The sequence below is a fragment of the Siniperca chuatsi genome, linkage group LG18 (genome assembly GCF_020085105.1).
Source record: "Siniperca chuatsi isolate FFG_IHB_CAS linkage group LG18, ASM2008510v1, whole genome shotgun sequence".
Classification (NCBI taxonomy): Eukaryota; Metazoa; Chordata; class Actinopteri; order Centrarchiformes; family Sinipercidae; genus Siniperca; species Siniperca chuatsi.
The window spans coordinates 9,406,880-9,427,982 of record NC_058059.1 but is presented as its reverse complement, the minus strand read 5'-3'; the positions used below and the strand labels follow the sequence as shown (position 1 = coordinate 9,427,982).

The 21,103-nt window shown below is 42.6% G+C and overlaps 1 protein-coding gene across 1 annotated transcript in view; it reads right to left on the bottom strand.

The window, feature by feature from the left end:
- The window catches only part of LOC122865142 (potassium/sodium hyperpolarization-activated cyclic nucleotide-gated channel 1), a 77,839-nt gene that overhangs the window by 21,463 nt on the left and 35,273 nt on the right, over positions 1-21,103 (bottom strand). The window contains exons 4-5 of the mRNA XM_044173147.1: positions 8,258-8,476; positions 2,067-2,213 (exon numbers count right to left, since the gene is read on the bottom strand). Of these exons, the coding sequence (XP_044029082.1) occupies positions 2,067-2,213; positions 8,258-8,476 (366 nt within the window). The remainder of the gene's footprint in view (positions 1-2,066; positions 2,214-8,257; positions 8,477-21,103) is intronic.

The following is a 21,103-nucleotide window of genomic DNA, read 5'->3' as shown; positions in this document are numbered from 1 at the left end:
TGGCCCACCTGGTTGACAGACTCATGCAAGACTTGTGATAAATGACATGCCAGAATCAGCTGAAGTATACTTGGACTGATTTCATGGCCCTCCTTTGGCCCAAAGCGAGTCTGAGTGCTGTTAAGTGGAGCTGATTCTGAACCCAAATTGAACTATAAGTCAGCACCCCCAAAATTGTGCTGGAACACAAGGTGCCGACACTCAGCGGCAATCAACCCGACTCCGCTACCTCAGCCTCAGTCCGTCTACCTGAAATGGGTCTGGTTTGAAGCTGCATTAATTGATTTCCCCGCTGCTCCCTTCCTTTAGCCCTCAAAACAAAACTTATGACCACTTTACTACAGAGGCCAAGTAGGCCAAGCACATCAGAGAAGGTGCCATTAGTTGTGCCATACTGACAAATCGATATCTATCTAATTGAGTAACCTATAATGTATTAGTTTGTAAAGTGTTCAGTTGCTTTTAGTCTGATATGATTCAAATAGGAGCTGGCAAAAGCAAACTCATTTAGAAAGGTGGCATTGGCTCTTGCATGAAGGTTGGCATTAGTCATCTAGCTTTTTAAAAGGACAGCCGAAGAACAGAAGAGGTGAGGGGAGGGGTGTAGGTGGGTAACACAGAAAATTCAGTCATTGGATTAGAAAGATTTTGAAACCGACCAAAAGATGTTTGCTTGGCTGTACAAACGCGGTTCTTATTTTTATATCTTCCTGTGCAAAAAGACTGAGCCAACAAAGTGAAAAAAGTGGACTGAACCCGGCAACATGGCGTGAAAAGTAGCAAAACTACAGGATCCTGGATCAGAAGCACAACAGTAGATTTCCCCTGCATTACCATTTCAAGTCTCTGGAAATTCAATTTCATACAGAAAACAGGGCTGCCTTTCTGGAAAATAGTTGACAGTAATACACAGTGTAGAAAATGAGCCATACAGACCAACACGTATATGGTCTTTTGCCTGAAAAGTAGTTTCTGAATTAACCTGCTTCTTCTACCTTCTCTGAGAGGAAGAGACTGTTGAAATAACCCATAACTGCCGTATCTTAAGAGCAGTTAGTCAGTGAAATGGCGATGTAAGCTAGTTTATGTGTCCTTTTTTGCTCTGGCGCAACTCTGTTTGTTTTTACCCGGCAGTCCTGCGGGCATAGCTTTCATTGTGCGACACTGTCTCCATGCAGATTTTAACTTTGCTTGCTATGCACGGTGAACTAAGCCTGCAGGATTTTCTATGTAGTAAGTCATACCTTTTAAATCTCTGCACCTCCCTGTAAGTGTTTGGGTTCGTGCAGCGACTCCCCTCGCCCCAGCATTCAACTCTGCAAGGTGACTTAATGGGGCTACATGAGAGATGGTCACAATTCCTCTGCTTGTTTTGCTTTTTATTCCTCTCCTCTCCCATTCACCTATGCATAATTACCCATGTAATCTGCTGACACGAGGAGGTCAGCCAAGAACTTTAAAACTGGTCACTGACTCCAAAATAGAATATTCCTTCTCATTACTTCTCTGTGTGGATAATAAACAGTATATTCAGTTTATCCTTGAGTTGTGTGGCTATGTGTGTGTGTTACAGTGATGACTTCAGACTTGTAAATATTATAAATAAAAGAACTCTGGTTGTTTATCTCAAGTGAAAGTGAGGCACAAGTAATGTTTCTGTACTGAATATTCTTATATCTTGATGGATGCTCAGTCTGGGTTCACCCAGGATGCTGAGGAAAATCCGTTTTGCTGTTTTTCTCCTTGACCTTGTAAGAAGAGATGACAGGTGTTGGTATTTCAGTTTCAGGTACTGTGCACTTAAAGGTGCCAAATGAAGATTTCCTCTTCATCTTGAGAGAATAAATTCATTTATGTTCCAAAACTATAACCACCGTGTGACAGTTTACCTGTTTTTTTTTTTTTTTTAGATTTAAGGTGTGTGTTTTTTACCTGTTCCAAAAATAAAACTAAAGCCTTCAAACGGAAACTCTCAAAAAGATTTAGAAATGTTACTAAGTTAAGGAGCTTCTGAAAGAACCAATGCTTGAATTCAGTTTAGGGTTTTAAGACAGAAGTTGTCTCACCTCTTTGAGTGGGTCGTTGAGTTCACTCAGGATGTTGTCCTCGTCAAAGATTTTGCCTTGATAGCGATGTTCATAGTAGTCATGGATTTTCTGCCGCATGTCTGCTGGAAGCTTGTGGAAGGACATGTATTGCTCCACTTGCTTGTACTGGGAAGGCAAAGAAAGCGGATGGATATCAGTTCAAATAAGAGTTGCTGCATCTATAACACCATATATTCTAATGACAATGTTAATTAGTAATAGAAACAAGCAGAGGTTTTCAGAGTACACCTTGAATAAAGTGTATTTGTGTTTCTGTATTGAGGACAGTCCGTGCTCCAACATAGTCACAGTGCCATGTCCTGGTTCTGTGTGTGGGGAGGGAGACACAGAAAGAGGGAGGCAGGTGGTGAAGGAAAGTACAGGCCTGGGGCTATGTCAGACCAAGGTAGCAGTTACGATTATTTCACCCAAGCAGGAAGCCCAGCCCTGATAGGCAACCAAGCTATGATCTAATGTGAACTAGCAAGGTATACCTGGTATCCTGGAGAGATTTAAGAGCGGCATAGACAGTGAACCAGATGGCACAGATTGCAAGACAAATCACACATGATAATTATTTGCATGATTTCTCTTGAATATTTTGTCGTGATTTCTTTAATTTCCGAGCACATGAGTAGTACTGAGTACAGTATTGTCCAAGGTGATGCCAAAGGGATTCTCTAACCCCCCTCTCTTTGGTCTGTAATTCTCTTGTTTGTTTTGTCTGTTTAAGTAAAAAAATTCATGTAAAGCACTTTGAAACTGTCTCAGTGTATGAATTGTGCTATATAAGTAAACTTGCCTTGCCTACAAGCTGTTAATGTATCATCATTACAGTTTATTGATTAGACATTTTTCACGTTCAGGACACATTAATTAGCGTTAAAATGTCAAAATTAAAGAGTTATTTACAGTTAGAACTACTGTAGCAGCCATAATTTAATTATTTATTATTATTTAGGCATTATTTATTTTCAGACACATCTACCATTACTGAACACACAAATGCAACTAAAATCTAATTTAAGGTATATTTACTGTGATTTAAATCACTGGTTAAATAAAGAATTGGTTAATTGGTTACTAGTGTACTTAGAACAAAGGATGAAATATTTTGTGGCCTCACTATCAGAAAGCCAGATGGCCTGTGACTCTACATTTCTTTACTACTGTGCATGCATGGCTGGATGCAGGACTTTTCCATTCATGCAGTACTACCAGTAACAAAGATAGGAGAACTGTCCTGTTTCTGGTAATTAATTGAATGTTAGTGGGAGTTCAAATTCTGTCCACATTAACCTGAAGGCAAGTATTGACCCAAAGGAGAGGAGAGAGAAGAAAGAGAGAGAAAATACTTTATGATTGGTCTCTGTTTTTTCCCAGACAGGGCTGTGAAAACAATCTTCCCAGCCAGTCAGAGGCCCTGACACCTGAAAACAAACACCGTCTCTCACACTGCCTCTGGTAATCACAGTAGAGCAGTAGGTGAGAGCCAACAGCAGCTGTGAGGTTGGTAGCCCAGTCCAGGGCAGGCTCTATGGCCAGTGTAATGCAAGCATGGCCCACCAAATGAAATGTGTCAGTGAGAGAAAAGTCACAGTGCCCCCCTTATTGATTCCTCTCCTGGCTGCAGAAAGGTGACACTGTAATTATGTTGGAGAGTGTGGCTTTCAGTGGCTCGACCAGGCCATTTTGACTGGAGTTCAAGGGGCACAGAGTTGCACAAAGGTGGCGCTGAGCATGACATGGCATCTCTGATACTTTAGGTTTGATATGTGGCCTCCAGCTTCAGGTCAAGTTTTCAAAATAATGACTTAATTCCCACTCCCACACAAATAAATTGTTTGTGTTTAATTGGTTAATTATCCAATTATACTTTCTAATGGAGCAATTTAGATTAATGCTGACTAAATTCCTCATCATTCCTCCTCATCCATGTCTCTCTTTGTGCCTCTCACTCTTTCTCTCTCTAGAGATAGTCAGGGCCTACACTCTCATTGGGATGAACCATGTGGTACAAAATTAACCCACTTCTGTTCTTTTCAGTGGCACTGTCAGGCATTCCTGTTGATAATATACAGCCTCAGGGGCACTTTTTCTGCAAAAATAATATCCCATGTAAATATATGTTTTCATGTACTGTAAGATGTGGTAAATCCTAATTAAATATAACTTGTATTGTGTTTGCAAAAAAAGGTATCTGCTGTTGTGTTCTAAGTTCATGAGAATGACAGGAATTGGTGAGACAAGATAGAAAGGTTTCTGCTCTTTGCATTTGCTCAAATGGATCGTTCAGAAATGGATTTGACACCTATTTGTGTCATCTAGAGGAGGAAACAATCGAATGCTTGTGTTTCTCTGGCTTAGAAAATACCCATTTTGTATTTTACAAAGCTGTTGAAAAAACTAAAGTAAAATGTTTTTAGAAATGTTAATGGCGATTAATAGTGGTCCAATTTTATAAACCATTTGGAAAAAACAAATGAAGAAATTTGCTCCGTGATTATCTTAGCATAGCATAAAGACTGGAAACAGGCAAACAGATAGCTTACTCTTTCCAAAACCTAATGTGAAAACAACAAGTTGTGGTTTTATGGGGGGTTGTGTGCTGGGCAATCTCTTTCCCAGGGCCCGGAAAGAAGAAGCTTCACCAGGTAACTCACCATAAAACCATAACCTGTCTTTTTTACACTTTGGTTTTTGTACACATTAAATAAACAAGATGTAACTGTTAATTAGTGAGCTTAACAGGTGCTGATAGGTGGATTTTGTTACTTTTGGACAGAGCCAAGCTAGCTGCTCCCCTGTTTCCAGTCTTTACGCTAAGCTACGCTAACCACCTCCTTGCTGTAGTTTTATATTTAACGGGAGGACATGAAAGTGGTATCGATGTTTTCATCAAACTCTCAAGACAGTGAATAATGCAAATGCCAAAAATATGCATATAGTATTTTCATACTTGGGTACATCCAGATCCAGATGTCTTTATTGGACTCTTTTTGACCCTGACAGCTGCACGTTCAGCATGTTCACTTACAGGCAACTTTGCTAATTTACTTTCAGAACTGACATTTTATGACAACTGGTTTTGACCATTTAACCAGTCCAGTATTTCAGGGCAGACAGGTAGTTAAGTTAGGTTTACACACACTACCCTGTATATGAAATAAGGCACAGCTTTAATATGACTTAATGCACAGCTCTTCAGCTGCTGGATGACACATAGCTGAATGCTGGCTTACAGTGATTCAGCACCAGGGCATCACAGCAGGCATGTCTTGAGACCATGCATGCTTTACACCATCATTTCCTTCCACCCCCTCCCACGATTTCTCTGATTCCTCTCTTCCTCTATATCTTTCTCCTAGTCTATTTCCTTCCATCGTTTTAAGTGATGGCCTTCCTCTCTTTAATCATGTTGCAGTTTTTTTTTTCTTTTCTCCTGTTCTTAACATAAGAGCGCATGAAAAATATGTTATAACAAGTCAATTGGATTTTTGTAATTTAAGTAGAACCAATCAACAAGAATGATTACTTGCATCATTCTTTCTCTTCCTTCCTCATCTTCTGTCCTTCTCATAAACATCCTCTGTCCTTAACCTCTAACCTCACACCCACATCTATCTCTGATCCATGTTTCCAACCCTCCAGCTGTGACGGTGAAAGATATAACGACTAGAGGCTGAGTATCCTGAACCCATCCCTGCTGCTCCTCAGCCTGCTCCACTGATATGCACAGCCATGCAGCAAATCAGCTGAATCTGGCTACACACTGGGGCTTTGTTAACATGAACATGGCATTCACAGCCTCAAAGCTGTCAGTTCAATGCCTGGAGGGATATTGTAAGGCTAAAGTGGGATGTAGATTTGCTGTGAAGCAGATGTACATCACATACTGAGCAAGACACATGTCACTAATTCAAACTTCCAACGGCTGACTTGTTTGCTGTGGGCGACCGGCTATTATTATTTTTTGGTGGAATATGCTGTGACATCTATATATTTGGCTGTTTATGATCAATCATAAAATTATGTTTTGGATTATGCTCAATTCAAGATTATGAAGAAATCAGCTCCATGATTTTTTATTTATTAATTATTTTTTTGTCAGATGTCCTGATTCTGGAGTGCATTGACTTTTCTGATCTGCTATCAGTTCTGTGTCAATCCACACCTGAGATAATGCCGACACCTGCTGATGATTAGTGTGAGGATGAAATTTTCTTTACATGATCACCATTTCGGGTAACTTGTTTAGCATGATGTTGACTAGATTATTCCTCTCCTTACATGTGCATTTCACCATTTCTACCACTGTTTTAATTTGTGAGTCTTGGATGGCTTTGTACTATAACAATGCTGTAGCAATTGTATTTGTATCTTACATAAAAATGAAGCAAAAACAGATTGTGTTCCTAATGATGAGTTTTAAGTGCCATGTATAACAGCACTGCACCAAAAACACAGAGGGGTTGTTTCTCTAGATTGCATTGACCATGGAAGCATCTGGCAAGGTCAGGCCATTGTTTTAGAATGAGTTGATATTACCTTAATGCTTTTATATGCATGCTGTAAGTGAATGAACTGGTATTTTAGCATGTCCTGTTATAGTCATAGCCAAGGTGACACTGCTGATGCTCTACTAAGAATTATGGCAACAGCTTCCCGCAGGATAATTGATGTGTACTTTGTGTTATCTTTGTGTACTTGGTGTCTGTGTATATGCTCACATAAATATAGTCTGCAACTAACAAATATTGTTTATCATTTCATTTGCTGTAGAGCTGAAACAATTAGTGGATTAATTGATTGACAGAAAGTTTCAATCATTTTTCAAGTAAAATGTATAACATTCACTGGTTCCAGCCACTCAAACGTGAGGATTTGCTGCGTTTCTGTTTCATCAGATTTTAGATTAATCGGTAATGAAAATAATTATTGGTTGCAGCCCTAATTTGCAGATTATTTTCTCTATTAATCATTTGGTCTATTAAATGTCAGAAAATGGTGAAATAAAGTTTATGCCATCAAATTTCTTGCCAACCCCAAGATATTCACTTTACTATAAAACAGAAAAAAACAGCAAATTCTCAAAAGTGAAGAGAATGTTTGGCATTATGGTTTGAAAAAAAACTTTTAATGTATTATTAAAATAGTTGCAGAATATTTTTCTAAAAATTGACTAATTGTTTTAGCTCTAATACACAGTGTGTAAATGTAAATTTCATATGACTGCAAATACAAGACCAGATCATTACCAATTTCTGTTCATCACTCTTTCACTTGACTTAATGTCCTTAAATGACATTAAATACTTTTTCCTTTGGCAAGCCATTTATATTTAAAAATAAATATATACATGGTAGAAGAATCAGTTTGTCTGAGCTTACATCATCTATGTTACTGCTCAAGTTAAAGGTCAGCTCTTCATTTTAATCATAACTATGTCCTTAAGTGGATCAAGACATACCATAGAGGACCATAATCCCCTGCACCACAATGGTGTATGTACATGAAATTCTGCAGCGTGAGCGCAGGAAAAGTTTTGGAGCTAAACTCAAGTTCTTGCGTGCAAGCACAGAGCTCATCAGTCATGGCTGTGTGTTCTGGGAATTGCCCATGCCCCTCAGCGGGATCACAGATGGTGGCTCGGCTGAAACACTGGATAATCACCCTCTATGCAAAAAAAAAAAATGTGACTGAAATGAAAGGGAAGAATAAAATGTGTTCACTAGCAGCATACAGACAATGAGGTGGCCGGTCATGTCATAGACTCCCCTCACCCCGCTGGCCTTGTATGATCTGCTTGGGGGGAGAAAATCCTCTTTCCTAGTCATCGCCCTGGATATTGTGATCTGTGAGAGCTCAACCCATTGGTCCACAGTGTCACTGAGAGAAGACCTAATTTATTTAAGGCTAGCTCTAATGACCAGGATTTTATGCAGTCGGAAAGAGCAAAACCCTCAGATTAATACTTTAAGACCATCCCAGTGGTAATTAGCATTACTTACCTTGAAACAACAAAACAATAAAGATTTGTACTTCATACCATGCAGTTCCTTGTTTTTAATTGAAATAACATCCAATATCATGTTAATCATGTAAATCCAACATTTTTTATAATCCTCAGGTATTTAATATTAGAATGTGTGTTACTGTTTCGTTCTTACCTTCTCTTGGTATTGCCTGCGTGAAGAGTCCAGTGACTGGATTAGAGCTGTAGCGTGGCCCACAAACATGGCGTAGCACGTGGCGCCTACAATCATACTCAGCATGGTGATCCACAGGTCAGACATGCTGACGGGTGCCCGGGCACCATACCCGATGCACAGCATGTGGCTCATGGCTTTGAAGAGGGCATAAGAGTACTGCTTACCCCAGGAAACATTCTGTAAGGATGGAGACAGAGAGAGAGAGGGGGGAGAAATAGAGAGGAATGGCGAGACAGAGAGAGGGTGGGGGGAATTACTTCAAGGCAAGGCAGGGAGGGAAGGCTCTCTAGCAGGCAGAATGGAAAGACAGGCTTTCCTTTGATGGATCACTGAACCTCTACCAAACATTGTGCCAACATACTCTTCATGCCTCAGAGCCTAATGCCGTCACTGAGTGGCTGAACTTTCTACCTGTCTGTTTGTCTCCCTCTTCTTTCAACACTTTCAACCCTTTCTCTGCTCTCCCTCTGCCTGGACCTACCTGCCCTTATTATTTTGCCGAAGGGTGGGAAACAGTTCATATTTGCAAGTGCTCAAAAAAAATAAAATAAAGCTTGCATTATTTACTGACGTCTGAGGCATTGTTGCCAACGAGAAAGGAGGGGAGGACTGGCCTGGATTGTTGTGCCCTCTCTCTCAGGTTTGATTTTCATCGGTGTTGTAATGGGACTGAGTGGGAAGGAGGGAACTCTTCTGCAGTCTCCACACACTCTTGCAGAGGACTCATAGCTGACAGTCGTGTAACATATCAGCTTGAGTGTATACCAGTCTTCCTAGTTAGAAGATTTCATGAGTCAGTCATGAACGACTGTTTTGAACAGCTCTTTGTTCCAATGAGGGGAAGTCATTTGCGCTGGGTGAAAGTCATTCCTTTTATCATTCGCAGCATGTGTTCTCCTCACTAAATGACGTTGTCTTGTGTGCCTTTAACTACACAATAAGATAGCGAGTGGGTTCATGAGGCCCTATTATCCAATAATGTGTCCAGCTGGGTTCATGAGAGGCCATTTCATTGTCGTCTCGTCATTACTCAGACTAAGTTGTTTGAAAAGAACCCGATTGGTTGCTGAGACAAGCAGAGATGCAGCCAGGCAGAAGTGTAATTCTGCCACTCAAGATCAGCTTCTGTGACTTCTGTGACGTGGTTGGACGACGCACCGGCCTTTGGGCAACTCTTTCCGATTTTGAAAAGGACTTTTTGTTTTTTTACTGTGATGAGAAATCTTATTTACACTTAATTTCCACAGAGGCTCTTACTGTATGTAGGGCCCCTGGCCTCTTGGGCACCTGGGCTTACACCCTGTAGACCCATTTTATAATCCATTCACGTTACCAGGTAGTACCACTATAGAAGGCTTGAAAATGTACCTCCTTTTTGGTTGTATTCCAGTTTTCACAGATTTCTTTTCCAGTTTGTGTCAGCCTCAGGAGAAGTCATGTCTTGGAGTCAGAGCAGGATTTAAACTCCTCATTAATACAGTACACGTCAAATGTGTGCCTTTTGCCCGGGGGCATGCAAAATCTCTAGCGAGCAGCCAAACAGGCCCATCGAGGCTACATCTGTGAAACCCAGTAAGTTCCTATCTGGAGGCAAATGTGACAGCTCTCCGGTACAGGCCTTGTAGCCACAGCCAAGTTGCTGACTCCTCCAGTTGTGAATGAGAAATGCTGAGGAAGCGCTCCATACAGAATACCTATCTCACCCAAAACAGATTAGCTAATGAAAGAAATATGAAACCTCCAGAAAAGATAGTTCATCTCGTCTTTTCCACTGGTTCCACACGCCACACTTTATTATGGCACATCCCATCACTTTGTCACAGCATTCTCCATTCTGCTCGACTCCACGCTCTTCATCAACTGGGATTTAGTAAATGAGTAAATTTGCAGTTTATCATCTGCCCTGGGTGACTCACCAATTCTCATCTCCATGCTGATTAGTTTAGTTTTTTCCAGAGACTGATTAGAAAATTTGTGATAATTACTGTTGCCAGCTTTAATAACAAATAGAGCCCAGTTTGTTTGTCTTGGCAGTTTCGATTTTTTTCTCCAAAGGGTTTAACCATCAAAATACTGCCTTCAAGTGCCAGACAAATAATCACCATTTTTTCCACAATAAACACTGTAGTGGAAACATTTGTAGCTACTGTATGAGCAGAAATATGTAGTATTCTTCTATGACACACAACACATACACTGAATAATCTATTTACACACAAACAGAACAAACCCACCCAACCATGTAACAGGAACAAATGCCATTTGTAAGGTCATGGGCCTTAGGTGTCCTTTCACATGTGTACATTTATCATGTGTGGTTGAGATGTTCGGTGACTTATTGAGCAACACTGCAGAATGTTTGTGTTGACATATTTGTATGCATGGACAGGCAGAGAAGTGTAGTTTTGCCAGATGAAAACAGATGAGCTGGGGTGACTCATTGCACCTTTTGCTGTTTGTCCTAATATGTGTTTGGTGCACAGATAAACAGATCCAACAGGAAATGTCTGCACTGCATGAGCTTGTCATATAATCCTTTTGTAGTACAGATTATTGGGCACTGACGTCACATCTTGTTGCACTGTATGTCATATTTCTGAGGTTTGTTTATATATAGAACATATGATGCAGGTGCTACTTTGGGGTACATTTCAGTGCAGATTTTTGAATGAATATGAACAGTGAAATCTTAAAGGAGCAGGTAAAATGCCGAGACAAATGTTGAGGATGTTATCATCCACCGCAGAAGAAGTCACTAACAATTAAGATTTAGCTGTGGACAATTCATAACAGGAATTTTGAGACTTTCTCCCTGTACAACAAAGGAATTTGTTGGGTGTACTAGAGTTGTGAATGTTTGAGTTGTAGTGTCCATATGAAATTTGATAACCAATGCCTGTTTCCATTTGTTCAGAAATGTAGTCTACTTCATAAATTAAAAACTGATTTGATCGAGTGTCTCAAAAAGCTGACAGCCCAGTTACAGCTGAACAATTTGAGGAAAATATCTGTGATACTGCAATTACGATTTAAGTAGAATTTCTTCTTTTTTATAATCACAAATGTATCTTGTTTGTACATGAATAGAATCATATAAAATAATGCAGTTGCTTGTAGTTGAGGTCCTCCCAGGGTCATTCAGAGAAAAGTCAATTTCTAAGTAAACTTGCCTAGTTTTTTATCAAAAAATTGAAAAAAATGTAGCTCACATTTATTAAGACATTATTTTAGCAATATACTATCAATAATATGAAAATATAATCATGATATTCATAAGTGGGCTCATATAAAAAGGCTGCATAGTTGGCCACTTATGATAAAACTGAAATGTCTGACGATGTTTTGATATCTGACTGACAACACCTTTATGATACTGTTAACAGCTCTGAAGTGTAGCTTCTTCAGCTAAAGATAAGCAGAAATGTATGTAATCAATAATGTTAGCAGCAATTATCTAAGTTATAATTAAAATTTCAGCTCTTGAAAATTGCACTCCTCACCAGCTCATTGATGAACTAACCAATCACTGTATCTATTGGACTCAACTGTCACAGGTGTGATATATTAAGAGATACAGATTTAAACAGATACAAATTGTTTAACTGCTGTGAGAGTAATAATAAGCACCTGAAGTAAAGTTTCATAATAAATCAATACACAAATTCTAAAATAAAAGCAGCCATTTGGGGGGGAAGCCATCTGTTTAAACATGGCTCACATACTTCCAGGTTTTAGGATTAACAAACTGTAGCGCTTCCTTAAGCCGATAGTAAGTGGCTGATTGCAGCAACGTTTTGCATTGTCAAAATGACAGTAAAGCAGCATTGCTAAAGGTTGCATGTTCGGGGTAATGCAAGAGGTTATGTGGCATGCTGTAGAGAGTCCTTATAAGACCCCAAAACATGGGAGGAGAGAAGAATGTTTTATTGGACACAGACAGAATGAGAAAGAGAGACCCTTGTTAACAGAGAACGCTGCAGCAATAACATCTGCATCGTTACTGGTTTGATTCCTTGAACTTGTATTTTTCCAGCTATTACAGTAAGTGATTCACAGCAGGTCTGGTGCAGAGCATTATATCTTACACGTAGTACATATGAGATTTTGGGGACAGTCATAAACATCTTTCTCCAGTATGTTAAAAGGGTTAAAAACCACCAGAAATCTCTCAGATTGACAGAATTATTTAACTGGTGTTTCTTGCCATATAGCCTTCTGTCCTTTGGGATAAGTGAGTCATTGCAGTATTACAGTATTGCAGTTTCTACTTTTTCCCTATTCCCTACAATCCCCTTGATTTTAATAAATGTGGCTAAAACAGCAGATGCTTTCAGTTCCTCCAGAGGTCTAAATATAATTAAGCTCTGGATGCAGCAAAACAAGTGACATCAGATACTGCATATTCATCTTTCATCAGCTCTGCCTTTGTTTACAAGTAGAGCAGTAAAGTGAATTCACAGACTTTATTATCACATGCATTAATACTAATCTCACCTCACGCAATTGTCAAAGTATTCAAATCAACAACTTAAAAGTTTCTATAATTAGACTGAGGCAAGTGTTTGACTGTGCTTGAACATTTAACAACTTGCCAGCATTTCAATTCATTAGTCACAACATCGTGCCTCCAACAGTCCCCTCACACAAGATGTTACCGGTTATGTGACCAGGAAGGCAATCAGTGATTCACCATCGTCCCCCAGTGTCGAGTGTGACCCAGAGACGTCGGTTGTTGTTTATACCAACGAATAAGTATGAGACTAACAGGATGTAATGCACGGCTGCAAAGGACAGTATTTGACCCCACAAAAGCACGAGTGCTCATAGGGCAAATAACAAAGTCATTTCTCATCTGTACACCCACAGATGCACACTGATTCAATAGCTGTCCTAGTTTTACTGCAGTATTACTTATAAGTAAAAGCCATGGAAAATACTTTCATATTCTTGTGAAGAGAGTTTTTAGAATGTGTAAGCATTTTGTGTTTTAATTTCCATGTTTCATTCCAGGTAAATGCTCTCGCTCGTGTGTTTTAAAAAAAATCCATATTTAAAAAGAATGAGCAAAACATCCGCATTAACTGACGGTTTAATTACTCAATCATATAACTCTCTAAAATCTGGCAAGCTGTCCCATGCATGGGGGGGGGGGATGCACAATATTCATTTTTCAATTACATAATCAAACTACAAGCTGTTCTCCTTGGGAGTGCACAGAAGGCATGACATACTTTGAACACATAAGCGAGGAAGTGAAGGGGTCTGCGGGCCTGCACGAGTGCCAAACTGTAAGTTGGCAAGAAAAGCACTTGCAGTGGTGTATCTCAGTGTGAAGGTTGTGCTTCTCTTTGTCTCGTATGTTTTCATGCTTCTCGTCTGCTCAGAAGTCCTGATGAAGGATCCTTCTTGGACTTGGCCTGCCCAAGCTTTCTGCACTTTGTACATACAATGTCTACAACAAGGATGACATTCTGAGGAGTGAGGGGACTTTTTCTTTTGGTGCCCAATCATGCGCAATCAGGTATGCAGGAGCCACTTTTACTGATGAGGATACCCTCAGTCAGAAAGGTTAAACTAAGCAAGGAAGCAACCTGTTTTATGTTTGGAATTGAGAAGCTGCCTGCACTCTCCAGATGACAATAGCCTCATTCAACCTCAACTAAAGTGATCTTGAGTCCATCAGAATTGTTTGAGCAGCAAACTGACATCCCTTTAAAACTCCACTGGTGTTCAGTGCTGTCCTTAGCAGCCGTGCTTGACATCTTGACAATTCTGGTGGAAATACTTGTGAATGCTTTCTGAATTAACAAAGACACTCCCAGACGAGTGTGATTAAACTTTCCTATTATCAGCAAAGACTCTCCAAGAGGGGTAAACAACACACCCAACAGTTTCAACCAACCACAGGTACTCTGCACCAAATAATTAACCAAGAGAGCCACAAAAGTGAGCTGTTCACATCGGGGCAAAGGCAGTCTTGCATTTTACTCAGATGAAACCAATGTGTGTGCTGTTGGAAGTGACTCATTCAGGGGAAGAAAGAGATGTGAAAGGAGTGGGTGGTCCAGGGATAAAAGAAGCCAGGAAGGGTGACTGATGCTGAAGGGAGGTTATGCATGGTTAGCCAGGCCTTTCTGTATTTTTGTCTGTCTACCTACAGTATCTGTCTGCCCCTAAACCTCTCTGACACATGAATCCTCAGCAGTCTACTGCTCAGCTGTCTGTCTCTTAATATGAGCTTGGACAAGAACAGTAAGCACACAAACACTCACAAAAGACACATGTTCCTCCATGCTCCTGAACGCATATCTTTACACTGTACATGCAGACAAAAGCAACAGCCCATCACCCTCTCACCCGAGCAACGGCAGCATTATCTTGTCTGGTGATTAAGTAAATGCAGCCTCTAAAGAGTAAGAAGCTACTCTCAGGCCATTAGTCGAGAAGATAACAGTCCTACACCTTGTACTGCACCACTCAGCAGTATCTGCAGTCCTCGAAGGCCCCCCTCCTCTTCTCACAGCTGGAGATAGAAATTACCAAGCCAATGACAGAAAAATATGACGCAATCTAAGTTTGAAGCAGCCATTCTTGAGCAAACGCAGCTAAAAGACACGACCTTTGAAGGTTGAACATTCACCTGACAGTCCCTCTGCTGACCGGCCGGAGAATCACATTATGTATTTATACCTGCAGTAAACAGAAGGGGAGATCTTTCATCAAGATTTTTAGCTTATGAACACTAATGCATTGTGATGGTGTGAGAAAAGAAATCCCACATGTGGGCAGGGCTTTTCACTTTGGATTTGCCAGTCCGCAGTCAGCACACAGGCCTCTACTTCTGCAAGGATCCACAGGGAAGAGATCCCGCAAATTGCTCATTCTACCACATCACAGTCAGTAACACTATGTTAGCTGCTCATGAGCTGACATCCTACAGTACAGTACCAATTACATTTACAAAGATTTTGCCTCCGATATGTCTTATTTAGGGCTGCAACTAACAATTATTTTCATCAGTTATTTTTTTGGATTAATTGTGTATCTTCTGCAAATGTTCAGTCATCACAAAAACTGAGGAGAAATCAATAGAGAAAGCAATCTGGACATTAAAATATATCAAAATTTATTTAAAATGTATTTCCATTATTTTATTTATTTTACTTTCTCTATTGATTTTATCCTCATTTTTTGTGATATGTTGTATCAGTGTGTTACGGACAGACCACCGGAGACAATGGTAACGTGACTAGAGAGTTTATTGCAAACACAGAAGTATATAGAGAGGAGTAGATACTGTCCTTTCTCTTACGGATGGCGGAGGCGTGTGGGCACCGGGGCACCACACACCGAAGACGGGGAACACTCAGGAGCTCCGCACACAGGAGACAGACGGGAGCCAGGATTAGGAGCGGCACACTCAGGAGACGGTAGATCGATAGGAGCTGAGGTTTAGAGTTCGTGAGCGAGAATTATCCAATATTCGTGAGTGTTGAGTCCGTGAAACATACACAGGCAGACTGCTCTGATCTGTCCTTTGTAGAAACGAGACCGGACACTGACTGAGGTGCGGAGCTGGGTCTTATAGGGAGTAGGGTGGTTGATTATGTGCAGGTGTGCTAAAGGTGACAGGTGCTGGGAATTAATAATCAGGTGAGGGAGTGCAGAGTGACTGTGATGAGAATAGTGGCTGGAGAGGCAATGACAGGTTGTAACAGAACCCCCTCTCCACGGCCAGCTCCTGAGGGCCGAAAGACCCCCTTCCCCGACACCGTGGCCTGTCCCCAGGACCAAGCCGATCCGGGAGCTTATCGGAATCCGGTGCGCCGGGCGGTCGACCAGGAGCTTGAGACGGCGGGACGCCGGGCGACCTCGGGCGGTCGACCAGGAGCTTGAGAAGGCGGGACGCCGGGCGACCTCGGGCGGTCGACCAGGAGCTTGAGAAGCGGGACGCCCGAGGCGACCTCGGGCGGTCGACCAGGAGCTTGGAGAAGGCGGGACGCCGGAGCGACCTCGGGCGGTCGACCAGGAGCTTGGAGAAGGCGGGACGCCGGAGCGACCTCGGGCGGTCGACCAGGAGCTTGGAGACGGCGAGAGGCCGGAGCGGAGACTGGAGAGGCGACCTCGGGCGGTCGACCAGGGGCTTGGAGACGGCGAGAGGCCGGAGCGGAGACTGGAGAGGCGACCTCGGGCGGTCGACCAGGGGCTTGGAGACGGCGAGAGGCCGGAGCGGAGACTGGAGAGGCGACCTCGGGCGGTCGACCAGGGGCTTGGAGACGGCGAGAGGCCGGAGCGGAGACTGAGAGGCGACCTCGGGCGGTCGACCAGGGGCTTGGAGACGGCGAGAGGCCGGAGCGGAGACTGGAGAGGCGTCCTCGGGCGGTCGACCGGGAGCTTGGGCCGGGCTGGAGATAGACGCGACCTCGGGCGGACGACCAGGAGCCTGGAGACGGCGAGAGGCCGTCGCGACCTCTGGCGGTCGACCAGGAGCTTGGAGACGGCGGGAGGCCGGAGCTGGGACTTGAGAGGAGTCCTCCGGGCTGGAAACCGGAGCGGATTCTGGCCGGCTGCTGACCTCCGGGCAGAAAACCGGAGCCGAGACTGGAGAGGAGTCTTCCGGGCAGGAAACCGGAGCGGACTCTGGCCGGCTGCTGACCTCCGGGCAGAAAACCGGAGCCGAGACTGGAGAGGACTCTGGCCGGCTGCAGACCTCCGGGCAGGAAACCGGAGCCGAGACTGGAGAGGACTCTGGCCGGCTGCAGACCTCCGGGCAGGAAACCGGAGCCGAGACTGGAGAGGACTCTGGCCGGCTGCAGACCTCCGGGCAGGAAACCGGAGCCGAGACTGGAGAGGACTCTGGCCGGCTGCAGACCTCCGGGCAGGAAACCGGAGCCGAGACTGGAGCGGACTCTGGCCGGCTGCAGACCTCCGGGCAGGAAACCGGAGCGGACTCTGGCCGGCTGCAGAGGCGAAGGCTGGGACCCTCTGGAGACAGACGGCGGCGGCTGCGCCTCGGGGCAAGAGGCAGGCGGCGGCGGCCGCGGCGGCGGCTGCGCCTCAGGGCTAGAGGTAGGCGGTGGTGGCGGCAGCTGCGCCTCAGGGCTAGAGGCAGGCGGCGGCGGCTGGCAGACAGGTTGGGGATTCGTGGATGACCATAGGTTCGGCGGGCCAAACTCCTGGCAGAATCTCGCCAGGAAGAGGTCCAGAGAATGGAGAACTGCCTCTTCCTTAACCGCCAGGGATCCGGCCCAGTGCAGTGCCGGACCGGCTAGCGAAGCACCACGAAGGCTACCTGTGTCCGCTCAGACGGGAACTGATCAGGGTGTAACAGGAACGCGAAGAAGCACTTCGTGAGGAACTCTTCGCAATTTTCCACTCTACCGGAGAAAATCCCCGACTGTAGAAACTCGCCCACCGCAATAAAGGGACTAGGGAGGCTGAGGATATATCGTTTGGCCAACTCCCCCAGGTGAAGTAGGGAAGTTTTGGCCGTCATCTTTGTTCACCGGTCCGGTCTTCTGTTACGGACAGACCACCGGAGACAATGGTAACGTGACTAGAGAGTTTATTGCAAACACAGAAGTATATAGAGAGGAGTAGATACTGTCCTTTCTCTTACGGATGGCGGAGGCGTGTGGGCACCGGGGCACCACACACCGAAGACGGGGAACACTCAGGAGCTCCGCACACAGGAGACAGACGGGAGCCAGGATTAGGAGCGGCACACTCAGGAGACGGTAGATCGATAGGAGCTGAGGTTTAGAGTTCGTGAGCGAGAATTATCCAATATTCGTAGTGTTGAGTCCGTGAAACATACACAGGCAGACTGCTCTGATCTGTCCTTTGTAGAAACGAGACCGGACACTGACTGAGGTGCGGAGCTGGGTCTTATAGGGAGTAGGGTGGTTGATTATGTGCAGGTGTGCTAAAGGTGACAGGTGCTGGGAATTAATAATCGGGTGAGGGAGTGCAGAGTGACTGTGATGAGAATAGTGGCTGGAGAGGCAATGACAGGTTGTAACACAGTGGAGCTTCCTTTGTATTTCAACATAAGAAGGGAACTACAATCAAAATCTCGTTATACAACCCTGTGTTGCAAAAGGGTCAATAAATCTATCTTGTACAATCCTGAACTGCATTTCCCATGTGTACTTGCATTAAAAAGCTCAGATGTGTTATCTTTAATACAAGGTACAATGTAATTTATATATAATTTTACAACACGAGGCTCACATGATCACAGAACATGACAGATAATTAAATTCATATTAAAATAGGGTAACATAAGATAAATAAAATAAAACAATATATAGTTATTTATATACACATAAATAGCCTACACATATACACTAAACTTTCTTTTATCTTGTTTCCTTTTTTTTTACAACCACTAAGATTATTATGGTTTGTAATACTCTCTGAAAAGGTACTTTTTTCTTTTCCTTTCTGTCTTTGGTCTGAAATAACACTGTTGATGTAATGTTTTTGTGCACATTTTTGTATTATATCTAAAATCTATTTAAAATAAAGTTTTTAAAAATTTTTCGGTCTATCAAGTAATTCATTAATCGACTAATCCTTTTAGCCATCTCAATGCTGTCAAAATCTGTATTTTCATACCTGAACACAAGAAGAAAAAATGGACTATATTCTTGAAATATATGGTAATCCTAATCCACCGGTCCAAGAAGCTGTGAAACTGATCTGAAAGCATTATTGTGCCTTTTAGACTCCTGTACAGACGAACTCTGCAAGGTTCTATATATAGGTGTGCTAGTCTGCAGACAAGCTTCTGCACTCAGAACATGTCACTAGAAACCTTATATCTGTGAGGAGCTGGTAGACATCTTTGTAATGTTGTTTCTACAGACTGAATACAAATTATGCCACATTTTCATTTTACCAAGGAGAGAGAATTTAGATTAATCAGTCATCACAGCTGTTTTAACTCACCTATAAGCTTCCAGCACACAGGTATCTGTAGTATATTAGCTCTTTGTTTCAGAGGGCCTTTTGCAATCTTCAGTTATGGCTATACATTTCCACAGCACAAATGATCCTGCCACAGAGCAAATTAGTCTCTTACATGATTACCATTTCGTATCGATTTGCATACACGAAGGGAAATATATCGGATTCATTCTGAGCAAGAGGAGCAACACACGTTTATAATTAAGCTTAAGTAAATATGAATCCAGAGCAATGTTGATCAAAGGAAAAAACTATGGTGTTGCTAAATGAAGGAGCTGTTTGCCCAGTTTTGTGTACTTAACCATTAGCAAGGATGAGCTGTGACAGTTATGTGGGAAATTATATCACTGCAAATTCATTTTGGTGCAAACAGAGATGGAAAATGTCTGTTTGGATGATTAACACATGTTAGTTGGTATTGGGCTCACTTGGGCTACTCATTGCCCCAAAGTGCAAATAAGAACGGGATACAGAGTTGTGATGACATTTTCACCTCCAGTCTGATGCCTCTGAGCAGTCAGTGTGCATGTGGTGTACAGAAATGTTAGTCGGAGAGAGGGAGAAGAGAAGGCAGAAGAGTTCCTCAGGCGAGCATTTACAATCAGCAACCACAGTCCGTTTAACCCAAACTCAGAGAAAGAGAGGGAGGTGGAAAAACACAGTGAAAGAAAAAGCAAAGGCAGGGGAGACAGTCCCCAAAGATCTATGGTAACCCCCCCTTTAGTTTATGGAGAAGCCAGACATGAGTAAAATCACAAATAACACAAGAAAAGTTTAGAAAAAGTGTAATATGTGTAAATTCTATGAAACAAGAAGGCCAAGGAAAACAGTTTTTCATTTTCCTACTTTACTTTAATACAAAGAACATAATATGCAGCACATAACTGTTACAATACTAGGAGCATACCTGTACTGAAGTAATCTTTGCTTAAAAAAACTGGCTCACTGCCTCTTTAAGCTATGTTTGTTGTAGGTTGGCAGAGCAATAATGTACCTGCAACAATGTCCCTGATGAAATGCGCCTGCAAATCCTATTTATAGATAGACTCCTGCTCCAAATTAGTCCAATACTATATTTAAAAAAACCCACCGGGAGTACAAGACCAGGCCTGTATGCACACAGTCAACAGTCATGTCACTCAACATGAACAGCTTCTTTATTTTATTTATTTGTGAGTTAGTGGTTCTTGCTTTTTATCTCTAGATATTATATTTTTAAAAAATACTCATAACTGTAGCATTTTTTAATCAGTACACCTGTCATTATGAGAAATACTATATTATTCATGGTCTCTGCCCAATTACACTACAGTTCAACTCACTGTGCAGAGCAGCCGCCCCAGACTGAACTCCTAAAGTAGCCTATGTCATTGTTTGTACCTCCAAGACTCACATTTTAGTGCCTTTACTGGCATCTAACATACTCATCACCTTTGATGTAACAACGTCCAATTTTCACACTGTGAAAGAAATAAAAAGTGTGTGTTCTCTGTGGAGTGTGGTTTGTGACAGTGCTGTCAGCTGAAGTGGTGTTCACGCTGGACAGCGGTAGAGGAAGTGGTTCAGGAGTGGTTAAGGCGACCGCGAAAGCATTCCCCACCATAGCTGCAAGCAGCAGAATGGCAAGAAAGAGTGGGTGAAGTGGACTGGTTTTTTTTTTTTGTAAAACTAAAAGCCATTTTGTCATCTTGTGTGCGTTTATTCTGTGCACAGTGACGCAGCAGAAGAAACTGGCAACATGAGGTTTGAAGCGGGGGCTTTGAGACTGACAATTCGAACCATCGACATTTAAGGGGCAGCCCTTAAACTGCAGTAATGAGACACTAAGAAACA